Source organism: Eutrema salsugineum, unplaced genomic scaffold, assembly GCF_000478725.1.
Source record: "Eutrema salsugineum unplaced genomic scaffold, Eutsalg1_0 scaffold_5, whole genome shotgun sequence".
Taxonomy (NCBI): Eukaryota; Viridiplantae; Streptophyta; class Magnoliopsida; order Brassicales; family Brassicaceae; genus Eutrema; species Eutrema salsugineum.
The window spans coordinates 8717836-8741774 of NW_006256612.1; the positions used below are offsets into that span (position 1 = coordinate 8717836).

The following is a 23939-nucleotide window of genomic DNA, read 5'->3' on the forward strand; positions in this document are numbered from 1 at the left end:
ATGAAATTGTCAATATGATCGTCATCATAACTACTGTATTATTGTTTTAGATTTGCTTGATTTAGGACATGTAAAAGTAACAGAGGAAAAGATTGAAGTTTCCCTAATACTGTAGTGTGTCTGACTCCCGACATGCATGTGATTTCTTCTCGCAATCTCTCACTATCAATTGTATCATTTTCAGCTAATATTCATTCTGTTAAAAGTGGCGTGTATTTTATATCATAACTTCGTCTGTTAACTCTGCTTAATCCATCCCACCTATTGTTCCGCTAATGCACCTCATAAGATTGGTTAGTTAGTCTATGCTTTAATTGGTAACTAGAAAATACTGAATCTAAATTTGAAAATTATGTCGCCAAATTGTATAATTCAGCCAAATCGTCCATTTGAAAGTTGAAATGAGATGTCATTAGTTTTTTTTTTCGCTAAACCACTTTCTCTATCAATTCAACTGAAAAGTAGTGACTATTTAGTTGAGGTGTATAAGTTTTTCTCTTTTCTTTTAAGAATATGTTATATATGTGCATCAGTCCATGTTTGATTGTTTTCGTTTTAGAAGTATATTTTTCATTGTTTTTCACAAGTATGTACAATGAAAAGAGGTTAGTCAAAGTTTGAAAATGGAAAGGTACAGTTACTCCTATAAATTATTAGAGAAAGTGATGGGAATAACTTGTTAAATTTGTTGGAAATAAAGATATATGGAAATGGGTCAAGAAACATAATAAGTCAATGGTCAAGTAGAAGAACTGAAGAACCATAGATTTTTAAGAACATAGTTTTTTTGAACATCCCCACAACATCTGTATACCTAATTCGATTATGACTGATATGATATGACATATTGTTTATCAAATCCTTTCTTTCTTCTCAAAAGCAAATCGATTGTTCTCTACATATCAAACAACGACCATATAAAAAGGTTGATTCCTTAGATTTAATATCTTTTAACAAAAAATATTACCAAATTCTTAACGCAAAATAAATATGGGTCCCTTATAACAAAAAATACTATATTCTTTGCTAAATGATTTGTTATGTCGCTGCCCTAAAGCCGTATGCATTTTCTGTCAGCAAACTCAGCAATAAAAAAAAAAAGAAATCTTATCATCACACCGTGTTAAATTAAATGGGCACTTATTGGGCCTCATCCTAATCAGTTAACAGACGAGCCGGGTCGGGTATAAAGGTACTTCTCTTCTCCCGCTTTCGCAGAACAGAAGAAACAAACCAATGGGATTGCAGAAGATGCAGAGAAAGATTCTGCAAGAAGAAGAGAATATTCTTGCGGAGGAGATACAAAGACTCTTAGAATCAGCGACGGAATACGATCGAAGGAAATTTCATGAACTGGAAACAGAAAACGCCGACGAAATGGTTTGGCTAATGAAGTGTCCACCAAGGGTCGATAAGGCATGGCGCGATCTTTCTGCGTCTACTTCTTCGTTTTCTTCGGATTTTGTTCTCTTGGCTAAGTATATGGACTCCGTTAATCTCCTGCTTCCCGATTGTTCGCCTGAGGTAATTCTATGCATCTTCGATTCTGTTTTAGGCCAGACAAATTGGGGATTCGCGTTTCGTAGTTTCTGAAATTTCCTCAAGCTTGATTCATGGTTAGTGTTTTCTTGATGTATAAGATAGCTCAGGCAAGAATCTTATTCTGTTTGGTGGGTTTTTCTGGTGGTCTGTTTTAGTTGACTATGGAGATGGTTAGTGTTGAGTTATGCAACATTTCGAAGCTCTATTCTGTTAACAAATCCAACGACCTTGTTCCAGCGAGTATCTTCTCTGAAGCAGATCAAGGTCTGGTCTTTTGGTTTATGTTTTCATATACAAGCCTGAATTTTGATCACTTGACGATGATACTTCTTCTAAACATGGTGTTAGGTAAATTGGCTGTTGAGGGAACGATTACACAGAAACTCGATTTGACACCCCACTGTGACATTGAACAATACGGAAAGCTTATTCATGAGAGGAGCAGAAAACAGGTGGCTCAAAATAGACAGATTCAGGTTTTTTTTTTCTAGCACTATCTAAGTTGTTCCAGTTCACGTTTTCCTTTTGGAAATCATAGTCTTGGTCTTACCATACAAAGCTAATTAGACAAACCACTTTCTTTAAAGGTTCTTGATAACTACCGTGGAGAACGCTTGATGCCCAACCCTAATATGGTGATGTCTTGCTTCTCTTCTCTTTGATTTACAGAGAAGTGGTTCTGTTATGAGATAGTTCACTCTAGCTAATGATATGTAGTTCCTTAGACTGATACTGTTCCTCCATGAGACAGGTAAGGAAGGAGCGTAAGCAACATGTAAGGAGGACTAGAGGCAATCGGAGTGAGGTGGAAGCAAAAATGTTCGTACTATTTGAAAGACAACCGAAATGGACACTGAAACAGCTTCTACAAGAAACCAACCAACCAAAGGTATGCTCTCTTCTTATGGACTCTAATCTAAAAACAACACAAGAAATTAGCATTACATGTAATCTAAAGCTAATTTCAACGTTTTGGTTGAAACTGTGTTTGTTTTTTCAGGGATTATTGAAAGAAATTCTCAAAGAGCTTTGTGTGTACACGAGGGGCCGCCATACCTACGAGCTTAGACTGGAATACAAGAGAGCTGGTTAAGAAGACACAACAGGTGCTCAGTAAAGAGGCATCATCAGAAGATTTTGTGTATAGAAAATAGAGTTAGAGAAAAATTTGTAAAAATAGGAACTTTTCTTTTTCAGCAGGTAAAAATTGGAACTTGGGTCTATAATGTGAAAAGGTATCTTTCAGGAGGTGATTTTCTGTAACATACATACACACTTCCAAACAATTTCATTACAAAAATAGCAATTTATACATTTTCAGAACTAACACACATTAAGAAACAATGAACTTATCAAGAGATCAAAGAAGTAATCTTAACATTATCTCCAAGAACCCATCCAACTTCGCAATGTTCATAATCTTCATTCCAAAAAGCATCAACATTGCATTTCAGGTTACGTAGAGTAGAGGAGGACACCATCTAATCACATGATGGGCTTGCTACTCATTCTCATTCTTTATGTTCAACCATTCTTTAGAATGCATCAATAAGAATTTCCTCACTCTTCCCATCTTCATAAATAGACATTTGGCCATGTTTTTATTCCTTTTGTGTAGCTTCATAGTTTATACATAGCCATTGTTATTTTACCATAAGTTTTGAGCATAGTAATTGAACATACAAGTATACTCTCTTATTTTTGGGCTATTCCACCAAAGGATCTTATATTTGTCTGTACTGGAAGATTATTTCATGAGAAAAGGTTCACACACTTACACTTGCAAACATTTCATAGTAAACTCATACAAATCAAAACTAAAACAAATTTACACCTATATCCGAAACAGTTACACTTGCACTACTTACACATATAAACAATCAAAACATATGATTCTAACTTACCCACAAACAAATTAAAGAAGGAGAAAAACAAAACCTTTATATAAAAAAAAATAATTTTGGGAACAAACTTAATTACCACTGTCACGATTCTCTTTGTGAAGCCTATAGAAATAAGCGGCGGCGCTCAAGGCGGCTGTAATCAAGGCGACACCTTTGAACACATCAAACTCATCGTCCATGAAGTTGAAGAAGATCACCACAAGCACCGACACGATCGGCCACGTAATGACGCTGATCACGTTCGATAACACGCTCGAGACAGAGAAGACGAGTCCCACGACCCCGACCCAGTAGATCTGCCACGAAACGGCTTGACCCACCATAGCCATCACATACGAACCTTTCCCCTTGGAGAAACCATTCATTTCCCTCTTCAAATCGTCATGCTCGCCGGCGATTAAAAGACCCACGGCGGAGATGATCGTAGCGACGAGGGAGGAGAAGATGAGGACTTCGAAAACGGAGGCGAAGCTCGGTTTTCTGGTGGTTGATTCGGTGCGTTTGAAGATGTAATTGTCGAATACGTTTTGGATGTTACAGAGGAGGAGAGAGAAGCATACGCCGGCGAAAAGAGCCGCCCATGACCCTGTTGCGTAATTCTCCTCCGCCTCGTCTGGCTCGCCGCCGAATGAAGTGGAATTGGTGAGAGCTCCGGTGACGACAGCCAAAATCAAGGAGATTACGATCCATCGGTTGAATTTGACTTTGTTGATGAGACGTGCGAAAATCGGAGTGAAGATGAGCTGTGCTGTGTAGATCAGAGTGAAAACACTAAACGGAATCTCGAGCTTCCCCAAGGCGGAGAGTCTTCCTTGAACCGACATGATGATTCCGATGCAGATGTAGATTACGGCTAAGGATTTGTAGTGGAATCGATCGGAATTGATCGGAGGTTGATTGTGGTTCTTGGTGGTGAGGATGATGAAAGGGAGGAGGAGGAGAGGGAATCCGACGGTTTGGAGGAGGGATTGAGTCCAAACGCCGTCGTTTTGACGTTTTTCGTCGTAGTCACTTCGATGGATTTGGTCGTAGTAGAAGTTTTCGAGGAGCTTAGCTATGGATTGACCTACGATGACGAAGATGATTGAGAGGATAATCGTTGGCCAGTGGTTCGGTTTCCGGCTTGAGTTTCCGGTTTGGTTGATGAGTGTGGTTGAATCACGCTCGATGTTGATTGGTATCTGCACAAAATGTTCTGCAAAAGAAAAGAGGAAAATTGAGGGTTTAGAATCAAATCGTTTTTGCAGAAGAGGAGATCAAGAACAGAATCATTTGGGCTAAATTGTTACTATTATTACCTTGTGGCTTGGTTTGAAAAATTGGTTGTTGATTCTGAGCCATGGTTCGGAACTGATTGTCGGAGAGTTTAACTTCAAATGTATTGTCGGGGGATTCGATCTGATTTGATATTTTTGAGTGGATGATGTTATTGTTTCGGGACAATGGAAAGAAAAGTGTTTATTTAATATATAGCACAAGGAAAGTCTACTTGGCGGCGTAATGGTCAATCAAGTGTGCTCATCTCTACGCGTCATCGCTGAAACTTTCTGCGTTGCTTCCTCACCCAAAAAAAAGTGTTCTTAGCAAATAATATGTTGAAACTATGAATTTACTTCTAATTAAATTCAAGCAATAATCGACCAAAAAAGATGTGTTGATGTTCAGGATTCGTTTTGTTTTTGGTTGTCAACGATAATTAGGACTGGATTGATTAAGTTCTTAGTTAATCAACATGTTGACTTGTTTCTTTTCTTCATGGATAAACAAAGATTACGGGACTTTCCTTACTTGTTACATTACGGAAATTGGACAAACACGGTGCCCATTCTGACAGCTCTCGACATTAAACGTATCGTCAATTGCTTCTGAAATCATCTTCTTAACAATATTGCATACTTTTTAAGAACTTTAAAAATTGAAGTTTGGAAGTCTCTTTAAGTTTTAATAAATTAACCAAGTCCTCATTAATCCCATACGATGATCAACTTTTCTACTATCATTACTTATTTGTAGTAACTACTTCGCAAATTTATAACTCAGATTCAGTGTTCTTCAATGCAAACTCTAATCATGCTCAGACTAAATGAACCTCTGGACATACGGATACAACAAAAAAAAAAAAGAGATCAAGAGAGGAAAGGCATATCATTTGGTGCTCTTTTGGCATTTTAATTAGAGAGTAGCAATTCCTTTGGTGCTCCCTTGGCATTTTACTTAGAATCCAGAGTCTATAGACACTCTCATTCAAAGCAATAGCCGCGTTTGACCACAAAAACGCCCCCACACTGTTTCTACGGCGCTACACAAATTAGGCCCTAATCTACCTTTTCAATATTGATGGCTATAAACTGTGCCTCGTAGACATCAAAAGCTCTAAACCACCACACTAGACCCCATGATTCAAATAATAAAACTCAATATCCCAATCAATATTCTCCACTCTCCTCCCCAAACTTTTAGCCTATATATCTTGACAAAGAAACGGAGGCAGCCAAAGTTGCATAGAGACATAGCTTAAGTAGCATATCCTAACCTGTGTCAATGGATTCACAAAAGTCAAAGTAACTAACACTAACCTCCGTTGGTTACACATTTTAGACGAACCAAATACTCCTCATCATTTATACCAATTTTTGACATGTGTTTAGAATTCCTCGAATCATCATCCGTGTAACAATATTAGTACTAAAATGATACGGGGGCATTGAAACTCTGATCAATCAAACTTCTTTAGATACCAATTTTGTAGGCTCTTCCTTGAACTTGTCAACTCGAGAAGCAATGATTTGGTATTAAGAACCTTACTTGCATTACCAGACTATTCTTTGATCATAGAGACAATCAAGTAAAACACAGTTTCTTGATCAATCCAAACTATACGATCCTATGTGAACATCTCCACCATCTAGAACCTACGTTTATAAAACTTTACACATTGACCAAATTTAGCGTACCCAATAACTGAAAAACACTGAAGAGAGACCAGAAAATATCTAGGTACCGATATAGCTATGGAGATGGGAAGACATCTTTCACTGCAGAAGCTGCGGTCAAGTAATTGAGCGTATTCCTCAGCGTCTCCCTCTCTCTCTTTAACCTAGCCGCCGTGTCCTCAAGCTCCAGAAGCGCTTGTTGCTCCATTGGAGCTCCTTCGAACGTGCTTCCGACGAAGAACGAGAACGGAGTCGGGAACTGATTCTTCCTCAGATCCTGCGCCTCTTTCTCTGGTTTCCCATTCAATCTGTTCGACAATCGGATCACTTCCTTCATCAGAACCTCAACCTCGTTAGCCAATTCGTCCAGATTCTCCTCACCGGACGGTCGATCCTCCAGCCACGTCACCTTCGCGACGAGGTAGGGCTTCGTACGGACGAGATCCGTCACGCGGAATCGCTCCTGGCCTTTACAGATTAGGAAGAAGCGATCGTCGACGAGCCGCTCGTGCTTCACGATCTCTCCGACGCAGCCGATACCGGCGGCGGAACCTGATACGGCGTCGGAGTAGACGACGCCGAATCGGAGGTCGGATTGGAGGAGCGTTTGCATCATAACGCGGTAACGGTACTCGAAGATCTGGAGCGGGATGGTTGCGCCGGGGAAGAGGACGAGAGGTAGTGGAAAGAGAGGGAGCTCGACGAGGTCATCCGATTTGGGTGGGTTCACGTTGTGGTGTTTCTCGGAGAACGACGACGATGAGCATCGGAAGGAGATGAGCTTACAGCTTCGACGGTTTCTGCTTCGGTAAGTAGCTGGGAGATGTAGAGATTGAGGGTTGAAGGCGGAGGGATACGGCGGCGTAGATTTGATGAAGGAAGAAGATGAGACTGCGCTTGGTAGCGCCATTAGAGTGAAGGAGGAAAAGGAAGAGGGTCAGTTGTGGTAAGCCACGAATGAGATTAAAATTTAATGATTCCTTCTTTCAAATTAAATCTTATCTGTTGGGAAAAAAAAAAATCTTATCTGATATTTTATTTTATTCGTGTGACTAGAGACTCGTTTTGATTGTTTTTTTTTTATTTGTTTTTTTTTTTGTAAAAACAAGAAGTTTGCTTGATCAGAGTTTAATATAGATGGGTTATTAACAAAAAAAAAAAATCTACAAAATCACCGAGCAATTTCTTTTTGTACATGCATGAGGCGTTAGCGAACCCACGGCCCAGCTGGCCAGGATGCCATTTCGTAGTAACCGAAAATATGCAGGGGTAATTCTGTCAACATCGCTTCCTTCTTTATATGCAGCTAGCTTCACAATTAGGAACGGAAGAAAAAAAAATACTGTTGGGAGATTTTGTCATTTTGGTTTCTCATTTTCTCAGATTCGAAGAAATGGCGGCAGAGGAGGGACAAGTGATCGGTTGCCACACGAACGATGTGTGGACTGTGCAGCTCGACAAAGCCAAAGAATCCAACAAGCTGGTCACGATTCTCCTCCCCTCTGTTATTCAATCCTGTATTTTCCCGTCTGTTTGATTTTGGAATTAGGTTTTCGATATTTTTTCATGCGTGCGATTGGATCGATTATGGTATCTGTTCGTGGCGTGGAAGATAAACGTTAGGGGGTCTCGGGTTATATTTCGCCGGGAAAATAGAGATTTACGAGGGTTTAGATTTCGGTTGCCGTAGAGTGGAATAAACGGATCGTTCCAAGGAGATCGCAAGTTAAATCGATCGATCTTCCATGGAAAACGATAGATCAGTGAGAATAATCGTTTTGGGTGGTGAAGTCTCTTTTTATGTTTAGAGTGTCATCCTTCCTTCCTCGTTTCTTCACTCATGTTGTGTTTTTCATCAATCTCATGTCGTTCTTCACTGTTGACACGGGTGTGTGTGACGATTTATTCCTATTAAAATAGATTGAATATTTGATCGTGGGCTTTCGCTAGTGAGAACACGATCTTTTCTTATAATAGATTCATTTTTTGTTTGGTTTTCTGTTGTGTTCTTCATTTGACGCTATTGCAGATCAGAGTCATCCTTGTGTTACAATCTTTATTGCTTAGATTATTTAGTCTCCTGATGGTATTATAATGTCATTTTTTTTCAGATTGTGATCGATTTCACTGCTTCATGGTGTCCACCATGCCGCATAATTGCTCCAATTTTCGCCGATTTGGCCAAGAAGTTCATGTCAAGTGCCATCTTCTTCAAGGTGGATGTCGACGAACTGCAGGTGAACACAAACAACACGCTTTCTTTGCATCTCTCCTTATTCTTCATCTCTCTATACATACACTGATATTCTTCTACACACTTGTGCTGTCTAACAGAGTGTTGCTAAAGAGTTTGGTGTGGAGGCAATGCCGACCTTTGTGTTCATCAAAGACGGAAATGTTGTGGATAAGCTCGTCGGTGCAAGGAAGGAAGATCTTCAGGCAACAATTGTGAAGCATACCGGTGTTGCCACTGCTTAAATCGGTTTTTGAGGCATAGTAATAAGGTCCAGTTAGTATTCTGGAGTCTCGCTAATCGATAATGGTGGATATTGTAGATGGAGATGAATAATGTAGATGTTAAGTGATCTCTGACTGTTTCTTCTATTCTGCACCATGATATACATAAGACCATCCTGTTACTATTTTGTCATTGGCTTTTGCTTTAATGTGATATGTTAGATGTTCTACCTTCATAGACCACAATTTCTGTCGAAAATTTGCATATCAGCGAAATAGATTTTTGTGAATGGTTGGTTCAATGTATATCATTTGAATGTCTAAAATCGAATACGTTGAGAGACCTTACAAAGCTGTAAAAATCCTGATCTCTGGGTCTGGATTCAAATTGGATTAATTAATTTGTGAGAGCAGTCATGTTCCACGTGTCAAAATCATACTGGAAGTTGAAATTCTTATCGCAAATGTTTCATATTTTATTTGACAGAGAATTCTCCATTAACCGAGAGAGTCAGTATCCTTCTTCCTTATCTTCTTCCTCGCCGTGGATACTGTGTATTCTGTAAACTCTCGTTGGAAAACCAAAGAGGAAACGGAGGAAGAAGAAGAATCCTCGTAGAAGTTTTAACAGTATCATAGATACAATGGAGAAGCTTTTCTTACCATCATTTCCCAAAACTTGTTTGAATTATCAGATTCCAGCAAAGGTAGAGAATTCACCTGAAGTTCATCCAAAATCCAGAAAGAAAACTCTATCTTTCACCAAGAGGAACGAACCCATTATCATTCCCGACGAGCAATTGGAATACTTGTGTAGAAATGGAAGTCTGCTCGAAGCTGAGAAAGCTCTGGACTCGATGTTTCAACAAGGATCCAAGGTAAAACGAAGCACTTACCTCAACTTGTTGGAATCGTGCATTGATTCTGGTTCTGTTCATTTGGGTCGCATCCTTCATTCTCGGTTCGGTCTGTTGCCCCAACCAGACGTGTTTTTGGAGACTAAGCTGTTGAGCATGTATGCTAAATGCGGGTGCCTCGTCGATGCCCGTAAGGTGTTTGATTCAATGCGTGAGAGAAACCTGTACACATGGTCTGCCATGATTGGTGCTTACTCGAGGGAACATCGGTGGAAAGAAGTCTCTAAGCTCTTTCGTTTGATGATGGGAGATGGAGTTTTGCCTGATGATTTCTTGCTTCCCAAGATATTACAGGGCTGTGCGAATTGTGGAGACGTTGAGACTGGGAAGTTGATTCATTCCGTGGTCATAAAACTCGGGATGACCTCGTGTCTTCGTGTAAGCAACTCGATTCTAGCTGTGTATGCGAAATGCGGTGAGCTGAGTTTAGCTACGAAATTTTTTAGACGCATGGAGGAGAGAGATGTGGTTGCTTGGAACTCAGTACTGTTAGCTTACTGCCAAAATGGTAAACATGAAGAAGCTGTAGAGTTGGTCGAAGAGATGGAGAAAGAAGGAATTTCCCCAGGGTTAGTAACTTGGAACATATTAATTGGGGGTTATAACCAGCTAGGAAAATGCGATGCTGCAATGGATTTGATGCAGAAGATGGAGAGTTTTGGTGTAACTGCTGACGTGTTTACTTGGACAGCGATGATTTCAGGATTGATTCATAATGGGAAGAGATATCAGGCATTAGATACGTTTAGGAGGATGTTTTTAGCGGGTGTAGTACCGAACGGAGTCACTATTATGAGTGCCGTGTCTGCTTGTTCGTGTTTGAAAGTTCTGAACCTGGGATCGGAAGTTCACTCTATTGCCGTGAAGATGGGTTTTATGGATGATGTTCTTGTGGGCAACTCTCTGGTGGATATGTATTCGAAGTGTGGGAAGCTGGAAGATGCAAGGAAAGTTTTTGATTCGGTGAAGAATAAGGATGTGTATACTTGGAACTCGATGATAACAGGGTATTGCCATGCAGAATACTGTGGCAAGGCTTATGAATTGTTTACAAGGATGCAGGATGCAAATGTAAAACCAAATATTATCACATGGAACACGATGATCTCAGGATATATTAAGAACGGAGACGAGGGTGAGGCTATGGATCTCTTTCAGAGGATGGAAAAAGATGGGAAAGTTCAGCGGAATACTGCATCATGGAACCTAATAATTGCGGGTTACATACAAAACGGGAAAAAAGACGAGGCCTTGGAACTTTTTCGTAAAATGCAGTTTTCTCGCTTCACGCCGAATTCAGTTACCATACTAAGTCTCTTGCCTGCTTGTGCTAATCTTCTTGCGACCAAAATGGTAAGAGAGATACACGGTTGTGTGTTGCGGAGAAACCTAGATGCTGTTCATGCTGTTAAAAACGCTTTAACAGATACTTATGCTAAGTCAGGGGATATAGCATACGCAAGAACCATATTCAAGGGTATGGAAACGAAAGACATCATAACCTGGAACTCGCTGATTGGAGGTTATGTTTTACATGGCAGATACGGTCCAGCTCTTGATCTTTTTAATCAAATGAAGACACAGGGAATTAAGCCAAACAGGGGAACGCTTTCGAGTATCATCCTTGCGCACGGTCTAATGGGAAATGTAGACGAAGGAAAGAAAGTCTTCTCCAGCATAGCGGATGATTATAATATTATTCCTGCTCTGGAACATTGTTCTGCTATGATATCTTTGTACGGACGATCCAACAGACTTGAAGAAGCTGTTCAGTTTATCCAGGAGATGAATGTTCAATCAGAGACACCCATCTGGGAAAGCTTCTTAACTGGCTGCAGGATTCATGGTGATATTGACTTGGCAATCCATGCAGCAGAGCACTTGTTCTCCTTGGAACCTGAAAATCCAATCACTGAAAATGTGGTTTCGCAGATCTATGCGTTAGGTGCAAAACTTGGAAGATCTTTAGAAGGAAAGAAGCCGAGGAGAGATAACTTGCTGAAGAAACCTCTTGGGCATAGCTGGATTGAAGTCAGGAATTCCATTCACACATTCACCACAGGTGATAAGTCGCAACTATGTACTGATGTGCTGTATCCCTGGGTGGAAAAATTGTGTAGGCTGGATGATAGAAATGACCAATATAATGGGGAACTTTTGATTGAGGAAGAAGGAAGGGAAGAAACTTGCGGAATCCACAGCGAAAAGTTTGCCATGGCTTTTGGTCTAATTTCCTCATCTCGTGCACATAAGACGATAAGGATCTTGAAAAATCTTAGGATGTGCCGAGATTGCCATAATACTGCTAAGTACATCTCTAGGAGATACGGCTGTGACATATTGTTGGAGGACACAAGATGCTTGCACCACTTTAAGAATGGAGATTGTTCCTGTAAAGATTATTGGTAGAGTGATTAACCAACCACTAAGGTATGACTTAACTTGATTTGAGCAGTCTTTTAACCACTTAACCACAGAATAAAATATTCTCAATTTTTTTTTTCTGCCGGTGTTAAGAGGTTATTGAATTATCAAATATATATAGTTGAACTGTAAAAGCTACTGAACTCCAATAGTACCTTGGAATCCAACTTATGGGGACCGGGTAGGAAACTCTAATAGTACTCATTTAGGAAAGGTTCAGTGGTGCGTGTTTTTGTTATTTTGGGAGATATGATTCTTTCAAGATTATGATTCCTTCAAGATTATGATTCTTTTTCCTTCCATGACTTCCCTTGATAGTGGAAACGAGAATGAGTTGCTTGGAATAACGTGTATTCTGCAACTTTATTTATATATTCCATAAATTCCCCAACCACAAACGTAACCTTTTCATCCATCATAAATTCCCATCAAATGTCTAAGCTATGTGTTGCAGTAGTCAGCTATCTCTTTACTCGAGCTTCTTACACTTGCTTTGAGTCTTTAGAGATCATCTTAGCCTGAGGATGGTATTACCAACATCTTTTGTTTAGCCTCATTAAACATTATTCATTATTCTATGTATGATTTTCCGCCTTGAAAAACTATTGTGGCAGTTATGATTCTGTGGGGTTAACTTGAAGTTGTTGCTGCAGAGTGTTGAAGGCAAGCCTACATCTGTTGGCCCATGGGGAGGCCAAAGTGGTCATGCCTGGGATGATGGAATGTTCACCACAGTAAGGCAAATAGTTGTAGCTCATGGTTCTAGTATAGACTCCATCCAAGTGGAGTATGACAAGAATGGTAGCTCGGTTTGGTCTGAAAAACGTGGAGGAAAGGGAGGCACAAAGTTTGATAAGGTAAAGCATATAGACTCTTTATCCCTAAAGTAATCCTCTTAGTTTTCAGAAATTGATCACCGTTCTCGTGTTGTTTAGGTCAAACTTGATTACCCGCATGAGTATTTGACTTCAGTGCGTGGAACCTATGGTAGCTTTGACGTCTGGGGGCATCTCTGTGTCCGGTCGCTTACCTTTGAGAGCAACCGCAAAAAATATGGACCGTTTGGTGTTGAGTCAGGTACATACTTTGCATTGCCAAAATTAGACTCGAAGATTATTGGGTTCCATGGAAAGGCTGGTTGGTATGTGGATGCTATTGGTGTTCACCTTCAACCAATTCCTAAAGAAAATAGTCCCTCGTCGAAAATTGTTTTGCACTCACATCAAAATGTCTCCCATGGTGATAAGAAACTGGAGTACTCAGTGTTTCAAGGAAGTGTAGGCCAGAGATTTGATATAGTTGTTGCACTCAAACAGAAAGATTCAACTTTGCCTTCTTTTGAATCCCGAGATCATGCAGATGCTGAGATCACCAAGCATAAGGTGATTTATAAACTTTTATGTTATACATTCATGTCTTTCGATTTTTCTCGGTTTTTGTTTTAACAGAAAACATCGAATCTGTTTTTATCAGTTGGTGACAGATACTGAGAAGCTGCAGCCAAAAGCTGGAGGTGGTGCGAAAACATATGGACCATGGGGTGGAACCGGTGGTATCATGTTTGACGATGGGATTTATACCGGTATTAGACAAATCAATTTGTCACGCAATGTTGGGATTGTGTCAATAAAGGTCTGTTATGATTTTAGAGGACAAGCTGTGTGGGGAAGCAAGCATGGTGGCAGGGGAGGATTCAAACATGATAAGGTGTGTGAACTTGAAACCTTTTTTGGTCGCTTAAGCTAAATTACGCTTCATATATCACAGCTTCTTGTTTTCTGTTTGAATATAATTTGCAGATTGTGTTCGATTACCCGTCAGAGGTTTTAACACATGTGACGGGAACATATGGACCACTGATGTACATGGGACCAAATGTGATAAAGTCACTGACTTTCCACACCAACCTAGGAAAACATGGACCTTTTGGAGAAGAACAAGGACCTTCTTTTGCACATAAAATCGATGAGGGAAAAGTTGTTGGATTTCTTGGAAGAGAAGGCCTGTTTCTTGACTCCATTGGTGTTCATGTTATGGAATGCAAAATAAATTCTCTTAAGACATCTCCTCGCAATGCAATTGTTCCTCATAATAGCTCTGGTGTCCCGGAAATTGAAAATTCCCCGTGGGCTAATAAGCTAGTCCTTGCAGCAAACGGCCATGGCGAAGAGGTACTTGTAGATTCAATAACAATACCAATGCCGTTTCGATTTGGATTTCTGGTTTTTCAAGTTTTAAGTTTCTAGAAAATAGCAGGGCAATGTAAACCTGTGGATCAGTTTAAGTTCCGGTTCTTGTTCGTTTTAGATTGGATTTTGTTAATTTTTTTTTTCTATTCTTATTGAAATATCCACAGGTTGAGCGTGGAGTTGTCAAAGAACCAACACCGAGCGGGCCTGGACCGTGGGGAGGCAACGGAGGTAAACCATGGGACGATGGAGTATATTCAGGGATCAAGCAGATATTTGTAACAAGAGAAAAAGATGCCATCTCTTCAGTACAAGTCGAGTACGATAGAAATGGACAATCTGTTTGGTCCATTAAACATGGTGGTGGTAACAATGGAGTCGCCACACACAGGGTAGACCACAATCGCCTCTTCTTTCGTATATAGTATCACTTTTGGTTCCTGATTCATCACAACTATTTATAATGCTGATCTCAAATCTCTCTTGCAGATTAAACTTGAGTATCCAAACGAGATGCTCACCTGCATTTCGGGGTATTACGGACCTCTAAACAATTCAGACAGATCTAATGTTGTCAAGTCTCTCTGTTTCTTTACGAGCCGTGGCAAGTACGGTCCGTATGGAGAAGAGACAGGGACGTTTTTCACTTCAACTGCAACAGAAGGAAAAGTGTTGGGCTTACATGGAAGGAGTAGCTCTTACTTGGACGCCATTGGAGTTCATATGCAGCATTGGCTTGGCAATAATAAGACTCAATACAACAGGAGTTCTTGTTTCAAGATGTACTGAAAATCTTGTCTGCACAAAACAAGAAAACATCTAACCTCGTATGGTTGGACCGACGCATACAGTTTATCCACTAGGAGCGGCAAGTAAATAAACATGCGCCTAAACGCATTGAATTTCCTTTCGAGTTAATAAAATTTTCTATAAACAGAATAAGTACGAAAATCTAAGGGAAACAAAAAGAGTGTAAAATAAAAGTGTAGCAACATTGGCATTTCCTTGCTAAAAAATGATCCTAAGTTGTTGTTCGTGAGTGAATTTTTGCGTGTTGCAACACTTCTCTGAGCACAGAAGCTATTCGATGTGACATATGATGTTCCAAAAACATCTCTTTTACCCTCTCATACCCTTTCTTCCCCATTGTCGTCCTCATCTCCGTGTTTGTTGCCAGCTTCACAATGTTTTCGGCAAGAGGTAAGACGCCATTTTTACCGGTGTTGTGTAATAGACCAGTTGTTCTGTTCACTACAATCTCCATGGTTCCTCCTGCTGCAGTACCGAGTACAGGAAGCTTAAAGGCCATGGCTTCGATTGTTATTCTCCCGAAGCATTCTCCTCTGGCTTGGGAGTTTTGGACAAGAACGTCAATTGCTGCTAGATATGGTGCTACGTTCATTGTTTTGTTGACAAAGTGGACGATTCTCTGAAGTTTCTTCTCTTGTACAAAGTTGCGTAGCTCTGTCTCAAATTTCGTCTGTGCGCTCATGTCGCTTCCTACTACTACTGCATGCATTGTTGGAACCTGAAGCTTTTTCGCCTCTTTGATTATTTTAAGACTCTCATGGAAGGCTCGGAGGAATAGGTCTTGGCCCTTCCCTCGCGATACACCTGCAATAAGTGAAGCAACCGGCAAAAGCAAATTAAGTAAATTCTTGGTTTTTAAGATGATGCTATCGAAGAAACTATTAAAACAAGAAGAATGTAAGAGATAGCTTACTATTAATTATGCCAAATAGTATGTCTTCATCCTGCACACCAAGAGATTCTCGAACTTGCTCACGGAGAACTCTCTTGGCAAAACTATCTTCAGCTACTTCCATCAGCTCCTTGCTATTTCCTAGGTGCACGACATAAGTTTTAGGCATTTTAATCCTGTGTTACAACAGTTGAAGAGAACACATTGATGTCAAAAACGAGATAAGAAAAAGTCAGCTGAGAGCAAACTGAAATGTCACAAGACTCTACATAGTTGACTTTAAAAAGAAGTGCAAAGAGAGGAAACAGACCCTAAGCGATCATGAGTTCTATTCTTCCAGTATTCAGCTGTTGCATGCGAATCAATCATTGCGCCTGCAACAAAAGGGAGGTGCTTGACTAAATCTGGTTTGAAATAGTGACCTCTCATCTCATGAATCCACCAGAGTATCTTGGGAAGAACTTTAGGAACATTGTCCTTGAGAACTGCATCAAGCCATTTCCCAGCAACAGCAGTATTCAAAACAACCAAATCAGCCTTTACAGCTGTATCTATGGCTTTCTGACTCTTTGCCGAGATGACCTGAACGATTCAATAGATTGAACACTACACTTATTGATCAGAATAAAAGAACAATCATGAAGGTCTATCTAAATTTTTCGAATGAGCTAATTTTAACCTGCACTCTTCGATCCAACATCTTGTGCTCCAAAACCTTGATCACCTCATCTGCTTTAACTGGTTTCTGATTCGTGATCCAAGCAACTTCAGCGTCAACTCCTCTCAACAAAAACGCCAGTTCCATTAACAGCAAAGGTCCACCTAAATCACACGCACTAGCTTACATCACTTCAATAACCCTGAGTTCGCTTCGAGATAAAGTAAGATCGAGAATATCACCTGAGAGCGAGAGTTCGTGAGAGACAAGCAGGACGAGCTTCGATTTCATGAAACCGAGAGGATTCGGCAATCCCGAACCCGATCGGATCTTCACGTCACTGACCTCTTCCTTCTCCGCCACAAATCGGCCGCATCTCTTTCCACTGACACTACAGGAATCAAAGGCAGATCTCACGAGAATCATTCCCACTGTTGAGACTGATAAAACCAGCAGAATCATCAGAGGCCATCTCTTCTTCTGCATTGTTACCCACACACTCGTCGACGGCTTCCCCATTGGTGGTTATCTCCAGCTAGAATCACATCCTAGGGTTTCCACTTTCTACGTTCACAATCGATCTTCGCAATTCAAAGGATCTCTTCTCTCCGAAGTAGATAACCAAAAGAAATCGAGAGGGAAAATTGGTAGAAACAAGATGGATCACTGTCACAGCTTTGATTGGTAAATCGCTAATCAGTGAACTCTTTACAGAACTTCGCAATTTAGGCCGTTTGAAGTATTTAGAAACAAAAAGCTTGCCGTTTTTCTCAGCTGGCCCTTTTCTTTTATATCTGGGCCTGATAAGTAGTTTCGATCAATTGAATCTAGAGATAATTACACTCAAAAACACTTTTATAACTCAAATAACAAAAAGAGTAATTTTTAGCTATTGGGTAATTTATTTCACTGTTTACGCTTAAATAATCCGAAATTACCCTTCGTGAATACGATACGTGGATACGATAAGGTGGATTCGAAGAAGTGGATAGTAGATTAAAACTAAAATTTAAAAATAATTATTAGTTTTTCCCATCTGTTTTGTTTTGTATTTTCTTGTATTGTGAAAGACATAAATATTTTTTTTATTAAAATGAGTTATAATTTCATTTTCTCATTGTTTTAAGATCCATTATACTATAATTTATTTATCAAGCAAAAAAAATTTCAAAAACATATGTATAAAATTTTTTAAAAAATCAAAAGTATAGGTAGATATCCACTCCGATAATATGACGTGGATGATGTATAATGGATATACAACATGGACATGATTGGGTGGATATGTTTCATTGATATATTCGACATAGATATACATTTTACATTGTCCATAAGGTGGACGTGGATCATATGGATAGGTTATAAACAATGTAAAATGTATATCCATGTTGAATATATCAATGAAAACATATCCACGTAATCATATCCATGTTATATATCCATTATGCATCATCCACATCATATTTTATATGTGGATACCTCAATGAAAACATATCCACGCATTCAAGTCCATGTTATATGTCCATTATGCATCATCCACATCATATTTTCTAAGTGGATATCTGCCTAGACTTTTGATTTTTTTTAAAAGTTTTATACATATGTTTTTGAAATTTTTTTGTTTGATAAATAAACTATAGTATAATGGATCTTAAAACAATGAGAAAATAAAATTATAACTCATTCTAACAAAAAAAAATATTTTATGTTTTTCATAATACAGAAAAATACAAAAGAAAATAGATGGGAAAAGATAATTACTGTTTTTGAAATCTGGGTTTTAATCTGCTATCTATTAGTTCGCATCCACCTTATCACATCCACGAAGGACAATTTCGGATTAACAAAAAAATAAATTACCCAATAGCTATAAGTGTCTTTTTTGTAAGAATTAAACTTGAAAGTGTTTTTGAATGTAAATAACTCTTGAATCTATAATTATACAAAACAGTCGAACATGAAATTTAGTGGCGATGATCCGTCGTCGTGTAGTCCAACAATGTATGTGGCAATAAATACATTTGCTTTTCGTTAGACGGCCATAACTTGTGGCTATTACTGCTATAAAGTTATTGGATATTCATGTAACTAATATAGTAGATTTGACAGTTGACAAGAATTAATTAAAGGTCCTTCGTTTCTTACTCACACCATTTCCTCATTTAGCATCATCTTTATTCGTATTCATGGAATCATCGTCATCGTATTATATTCTTATTTTAAGAACTCATCGTAACTATAATACGTGTTTTACAAAATCGTAATCATAACATTTTAATAACAGTACAAAAAACTATCTCAAATTTCATTACATTTAATCCATCTCTCACCAGCTAACTGCCTATATTTATTTTTAATAAATCAACACACACGTGGAAACAAAGTCAAAGTAATCATCTCTCCAACTCCAAGACTCAAACTTATGTATAATTTTCCAACACAATGCTGCATCACAAATGATTTTGTGTCGGCAATGGTGTGTAGCTACAAAAATAATATTTATATATACGTATAATGCATTACGGAATATGCAAATGCAGACACAAAATAAATCGAATATATATGTATAACTAGCTTAAAGGTTTTATAACTGGACTTTTTTTTTCTGAAAAAGACAACAACTTAGGAAAAAAAAAGGGTATAACAGAAGAGTAAGGAGGGACTCACCAACTGGTTGTTAAGTCATTTAATCCCTCAATTAAGCAAATGAACAGACACCCACCCACCTTTGTTTTATCTTCTTCCTTAAACCAGCTTCTCAATGGCAGTTTTGTAATTTCAAGTTTCTACTTATAGTAACGTTTCTACGTTTTATTTGATGGAGTTTAATTTCCGCCACCATGTATGGTATCCGTTATAGCAAAACCAAAAAATTACAAAGTAATTAAAAGCTGAATAAATCAAGAAATGTTTGAAGTTAATTTATCGAACTTCATGATGGTGATGAAAGCAAAGAACTAAGAACAATTATTTTTGTTTAAAACATATTAGATCTGGAATCCAAATCCAGACTATAGAAGATGTGGCAGGTACATAAATCAGAAAAAAGTCGTTAAAGTTCCGTAAAGTTTCGCACGATGAGGGTTGTTTCCTATATATATACCATGGTGGTTATGTCCTTTGTAGATTTTTTTTTTGGCTAGGATAGAATACCAATCCTTGTAAATTCTTTACTTTATTATAATTTGTAAATAGTTAAGAATTTTTGTTGGTAATATACTTTTCTTTTTGAACCTTTCTTGCATATATTAACACTATTTATATATTACCATTCGTTTATTGCCTTCACCCAATTTTTGTTTGTTTTGTATTTAGTTAACATAAAAATACGGTAAAGTAATCCTATGAATCAAAGTCGTCGAAAGGACATAATCGATAAAACGCATTTTGGTGTGGAATCGTTCATTTGTAAGTTAAAGTCGTCGAAAGAAAATATTATCCCTAATCCGAAAAAGAACACTTTGGTGTTTTCTATACTCTCACGTGTTTATCTAGGAATGGTTGGCACACAAAAAAAATCATTTTAATTTATTTATACTCGAAGCATAAGATACAGAAGCTTCTGCCGGGAAAAGATTAAAAATTACAGGTAGCGGTTGTCAAAATTTTCCGGTAGTGTCATTATTTTATTGTTGATATTGCACTAATAATATTAAAATTTAAACTTTTTAAAATTGGGTTGGTGTCTAATGTCCCAATGATAAGATGAGTTGGTTTTGTTCTTGTGGAGTGAAATTTTTTGTTTATTTTTTCAATTATTAATCGTCTCTCTCTCTCTCTCGGGATTGGGTCTCAAATCTTTTTTTGTCTTCGACTGTTCGATACTCGTCTCCTTTGGGTTACCTGATATAGCCACATCCACACTCACAACAATCTCTCTCTTTTTCTAGGGCTTTTAAAGTTTCATTTCTCCCTCAGGTAGTTTCTCTTTTACTTTAATCCAAGTTCTTGGTTCTTGATTCTTGATTCTTGATTCTCTATGATTGATCTGTACTGTATATCTTGTTTACTTTCTGTTATCTATTTTCTCCCTTCCTTCCTTTTTGGAAATTCTCCTATGTAGATGAAATCATCAAAAACACTTTACCTTTCTATATGTAATAATTGATCTTCTCTTCTTTTTGAGTCACTGAGCTAAGCTACATAACTTAATCCACTCTGCATTTTTTGTTTTTTCATCTTCGAATTAGGGTTTCTTTATTTTCAATTAAATCTCGATAGCTCGGGTTTGCTATTTCCCTGAATTGGGTTTTTTTTTCTGGGTTTCTTCAGTTCTTGACGGAAAGCATTTGCTTTATCAAGAATTTGACTTTAATCCTCGGAATCTTTTTGTCCGAATGCTCTTCTCTGTTTGTTGCTTTCGAAACTGTTAATGATAAAATTGTTTGGTATGAAGGATTACGATGTTTCAACCTATCTCTCAGATTTCTCGAGACACTTTTTAAAAAATTCCCACCTTACACGACTCTTCCTCTGTTTTTTTTTTTGTCTGCAGGATCTCATTTTCCGACCAAATTAATTGAACTAGACCTTACTGTAATCAAACTCCTACAAGTCACCTTACAAAAAAAGCTGTTGATAAACGAAAAGCCACCATGGCGGTTTATTACCCAAGTAATGTCAACTGTTACCAGCAAGAACCAATCTATCTCAACCATCAACAACAACAACAACAGCAACAACAAGCTTCTTCTTCCTCGGCCGCCGCATCTTTCGTCGGAGATAATGCTCGAAACGAGATGGTCTTTATCCCACCCACCACTGGAGACGTCGTAACGAATCTTCAAAATCTCAACGGAGAAGTTGCTGGAAACGGTGCCGTTTCGAGCAGCGATCTAAGCTTTCACGACGGTCAAGGACTGTCTCTAAGCCTCGGGACTCAAATCTCTGTTCCTTCGTTTCACTATCATCAATACCAATTGGGTTTCACCCAAAACCCTTCAATCTCAGTCAAGGAAACGACTCCGTTTAACGTGGATGAGATCGGTGTGAAAAGCAAAGAGATGTTGTTGTTGGGTCAATCTGATCCTTCCTCTGGTTATGGTGGCGGTAATGGCGGGATTGGGTTCTACAACCATTATCGGTATAACGAAGCAGCAGGAGGAGGGTTTATGAGCAGCGTTTTGCGTTCTCAGTATCTTAAACCGGCTCAAAATCTGCTCGATGAAGTGGTTAGTGTCAAGAAAGAACTAAACCAGATGAGGAAGAAGAAGAAAGGTGAAGACTTTAACAATGGTTCCAAGGAGACAGAAGGAGGAGGAGGAGGAGGAGGCAGTGCCGAGTTATCGAGTGATTCGAACGCGAAATCAATAGAATTATCTATAACTGAACGTCAAGAACTTCAGAACAAGAAGAACAAGCTTTTGACAATGGTTGATGAGGTAGTTATTTAACTAACTTACATCTCTCAATCTTGTGAAGAATTTCGACCTTAATATAGAGGATTTCTCATAGAACTTAAACTTTTAATCGGATTATTATCTTTTCAAGCATAGTTCTGTTTCGTTTATGGTTTATTAGAACATGAAAAAAAAAATTGTTTATGGTATGTCCTCTTTGGTTTTGTTTTCCGATTGTATATTTCAATTCGATTTTGGATTGGTTTGAGAGAGTTAATGAGGATGCTTTGCTTGTTGTGGTTGTGTTAATGCTTGCAGGTAGATAAAAGGTATAACCAATATTACCACCAAATGGAAGCATTAGCTTCATCATTTGAGATAGTAGCAGGACTTGGATCGGCTAAGCCTTACACATCAGTCGCTCTCAACAGAATCTCTTGCCATTTCCGCTCCCTTCGTGACACTATAAAGGAACAAATTCAGATCATCAGAGAAAAACTTGGAGAGAAAGGAGGAGAGTCGTTGGATGAGCAACAAGGAGAGAGAATACCAAGACTGAGGTATTTAGATCAACGGTTGAGACAGCAAAGAGCTTTGCATCAACAGCTTGGAATGGTTCGACCCGCTTGGAGACCACAAAGAGGTCTCCCTGAAAACTCTGTCTCTGCTCTTCGCGCTTGGCTCTTCGAACATTTCCTTCATCCGTATGTGTCTTCTTCTTCTCTCACAAGTTAAGACCTTTTCAGTTACCCATTACAGAACATTCAAGAGACTTTATGTTTTCGTATGGTTGTTAACTGTAGATACCCGAAAGAATCTGAGAAAGTCATGCTTGCGAAACAGACAGGACTGTCGAAAAACCAGGTACAATTTATAGCTTTTTGTCTTGCTTTAAAGTTGCAATCTTTGAGTTCTGCTTGAGTCAGTCTAGTTTCTGCTCTGTATTTAGGTTGCTAATTGGTTCATAAACGCGAGAGTTCGTCTATGGAAACCGATGATCGAAGAGATGTACAAAGAAGAGTTTGGTGGTGAGTCTGAGTTACTAATCTCCAAGTCTTCTCAAGAACCCAACAGCACAAACCAAGAAGACTCCTCTTCGCAGCAGCAGCAGCAGGAGAGCAACAACAACAATAACAATCTCACTTATTCATCCGCAGACACGACAAACATTGGATTCTCATCAGAAGCTAAACCAGACCGTGTTTCAGGCAATGATGGTGAGCCACCACAACAACAACAACAGATGAACCGTTCAGCGGATTACGATACTCTGATGAACTATCACGGGTTTGGTCTGGATGATTACCGTTACATTGGCGGAAACAACCAGCAAGACAGCAGATTCTCAAATGCCCATCACTTGCACGACTTCGTTGTTTGATACTATCGTTCTTGGAACAGAGGACATGATTCTTGAAGCACAAGAAAGGTGCTTTTTGCATTTTTATAGTTAGGCATATTATACACCCATATCTGTGGCATATAAAGTAGAGGTGTAGGTTGCTTTTGTGTATAGTACACTTGTAACGCCAAATATTTGATATGTGTGTATAAGATTTACGGTGGTATAAACTATAAAGTATACTTGGAGTTGCAGAAGTGTGAATATCGTTCCATTCTGAATGGAGATAAAAATTTGATTTTCATATTTGAATAACAAGTTTTGTTGGCTTGGAAGTTCCTGGTCTTGAGAATATGAGTCTGTATAATCTTCTTTCGTACTTGAGACAATGAATGTTTCAAGATTTCAAGATTCTATTATACATAATCGTATACAGTATTTGTAAATATGCATGTTTCTATATCCCTTAGATTTAGTCATATCCCTTATAGACATGTGTACATATAGAAAGGCAAGATTTTTAAGTCTATGA

General features: G+C 38.7%; 8 protein-coding genes across 11 annotated transcripts; 5 read left to right on the forward strand and 3 right to left on the reverse strand.

The window, feature by feature from the left end:
* The first annotated feature begins 1222 nt into the window (after positions 1-1222).
* Positions 1223-2925, forward strand: LOC18992949 (general transcription factor IIF subunit 2). 3 transcript variants are annotated; one of them, XM_006416401.2, is made up of 6 exons: positions 1223-1524; positions 1698-1806; positions 1891-2018; positions 2130-2177; positions 2294-2431; positions 2543-2925. In XM_006416401.2, the coding sequence occupies exons 1-6, from the start codon at positions 1237-1239 to the stop codon at positions 2633-2635; spliced, it is 804 nt and encodes a 267-aa protein (XP_006416464.1). In that variant the 5' UTR covers positions 1223-1236; the 3' UTR covers positions 2636-2925. The 3 variants fall into 3 exon arrangements, with proteins under 3 accessions (XP_006416464.1, XP_024007829.1, XP_024007828.1); XM_024152061.1 differs by having other exon boundaries at positions 1891-1994; XM_024152060.1 differs by having other exon boundaries at positions 1698-2018.
* Positions 2926-3262: 337 nt separating this feature from the next.
* LOC18992950 (purine permease 14) lies at positions 3263-4908 on the reverse strand. Its single transcript, XM_006416402.2, has 2 exons — positions 4745-4908; positions 3263-4641 (listed from the first exon to the last, which is right to left on the reverse strand). The coding sequence occupies exons 1-2, from the start codon at positions 4785-4787 to the stop codon at positions 3515-3517; spliced, it is 1170 nt and encodes a 389-aa protein (XP_006416465.1). The 5' UTR covers positions 4788-4908; the 3' UTR covers positions 3263-3514.
* A 1309-nt stretch (positions 4909-6217) lies between these two features.
* LOC18992951 (lon protease) lies at positions 6218-7348 on the reverse strand. Its single transcript, XM_006416403.2, has one exon. The coding sequence runs from the start codon at positions 7287-7289 to the stop codon at positions 6456-6458; it is 834 nt and encodes a 277-aa protein (XP_006416466.1). The 5' UTR covers positions 7290-7348; the 3' UTR covers positions 6218-6455.
* A 358-nt stretch (positions 7349-7706) lies between these two features.
* Positions 7707-9072, forward strand: LOC18992952 (thioredoxin H4). Its single transcript, XM_006416405.2, has 3 exons — positions 7707-7862; positions 8491-8616; positions 8714-9072. The coding sequence occupies exons 1-3, from the start codon at positions 7773-7775 to the stop codon at positions 8855-8857; spliced, it is 360 nt and encodes a 119-aa protein (XP_006416468.1). The 5' UTR covers positions 7707-7772; the 3' UTR covers positions 8858-9072.
* A 263-nt stretch (positions 9073-9335) lies between these two features.
* LOC18992953 (pentatricopeptide repeat-containing protein At1g19720) lies at positions 9336-13215 on the forward strand. The gene is made up of 3 exons (XM_024152909.1): positions 9336-12183; positions 12831-13034; positions 13113-13215. The coding sequence occupies exon 1, from the start codon at positions 9481-9483 to the stop codon at positions 12160-12162; it is 2682 nt and encodes an 893-aa protein (XP_024008677.1). The 5' UTR covers positions 9336-9480; the 3' UTR covers positions 12163-12183; positions 12831-13034; positions 13113-13215.
* LOC18992954 (jacalin-related lectin 3) lies at positions 12618-15410 on the forward strand. Its single transcript, XM_006416409.2, has 7 exons — positions 12618-12704; positions 12831-13034; positions 13113-13559; positions 13651-13884; positions 13977-14348; positions 14534-14758; positions 14856-15410. Exons 1-7 carry the CDS (start codon positions 12702-12704, stop codon positions 15153-15155), a joined length of 1785 nt encoding a protein of 594 aa, XP_006416472.1. The 5' UTR covers positions 12618-12701; the 3' UTR covers positions 15156-15410.
* Positions 15350-17393, reverse strand: LOC18992956. The gene is made up of 5 exons (XM_006416408.2): positions 16969-17393; positions 16748-16890; positions 16379-16650; positions 16090-16244; positions 15350-15980 (listed from the first exon to the last, which is right to left on the reverse strand). The coding sequence occupies exons 1-5, from the start codon at positions 17243-17245 to the stop codon at positions 15388-15390; spliced, it is 1440 nt and encodes a 479-aa protein (XP_006416471.1). The 5' UTR covers positions 17246-17393; the 3' UTR covers positions 15350-15387.
* Positions 17394-20292: 2899 nt separating this feature from the next.
* On the forward strand, positions 20293-23652 carry LOC18992955 (BEL1-like homeodomain protein 10). Of its 2 annotated transcripts, none has more exons than XM_024152589.1 (5): positions 20293-20315; positions 21222-22107; positions 22384-22769; positions 22869-22929; positions 23015-23652. In XM_024152589.1, exons 2-5 carry the CDS (start codon positions 21322-21324, stop codon positions 23444-23446), a joined length of 1665 nt encoding a protein of 554 aa, XP_024008357.1. In that variant the 5' UTR covers positions 20293-20315; positions 21222-21321; the 3' UTR covers positions 23447-23652. The 2 variants fall into 2 exon arrangements, with proteins under 2 accessions (XP_024008357.1, XP_006416473.1); XM_006416410.2 differs by lacking the exon at positions 20293-20315 and adding an exon at positions 20418-20644.
* Positions 23653-23939: the final 287 nt, after the last annotated feature.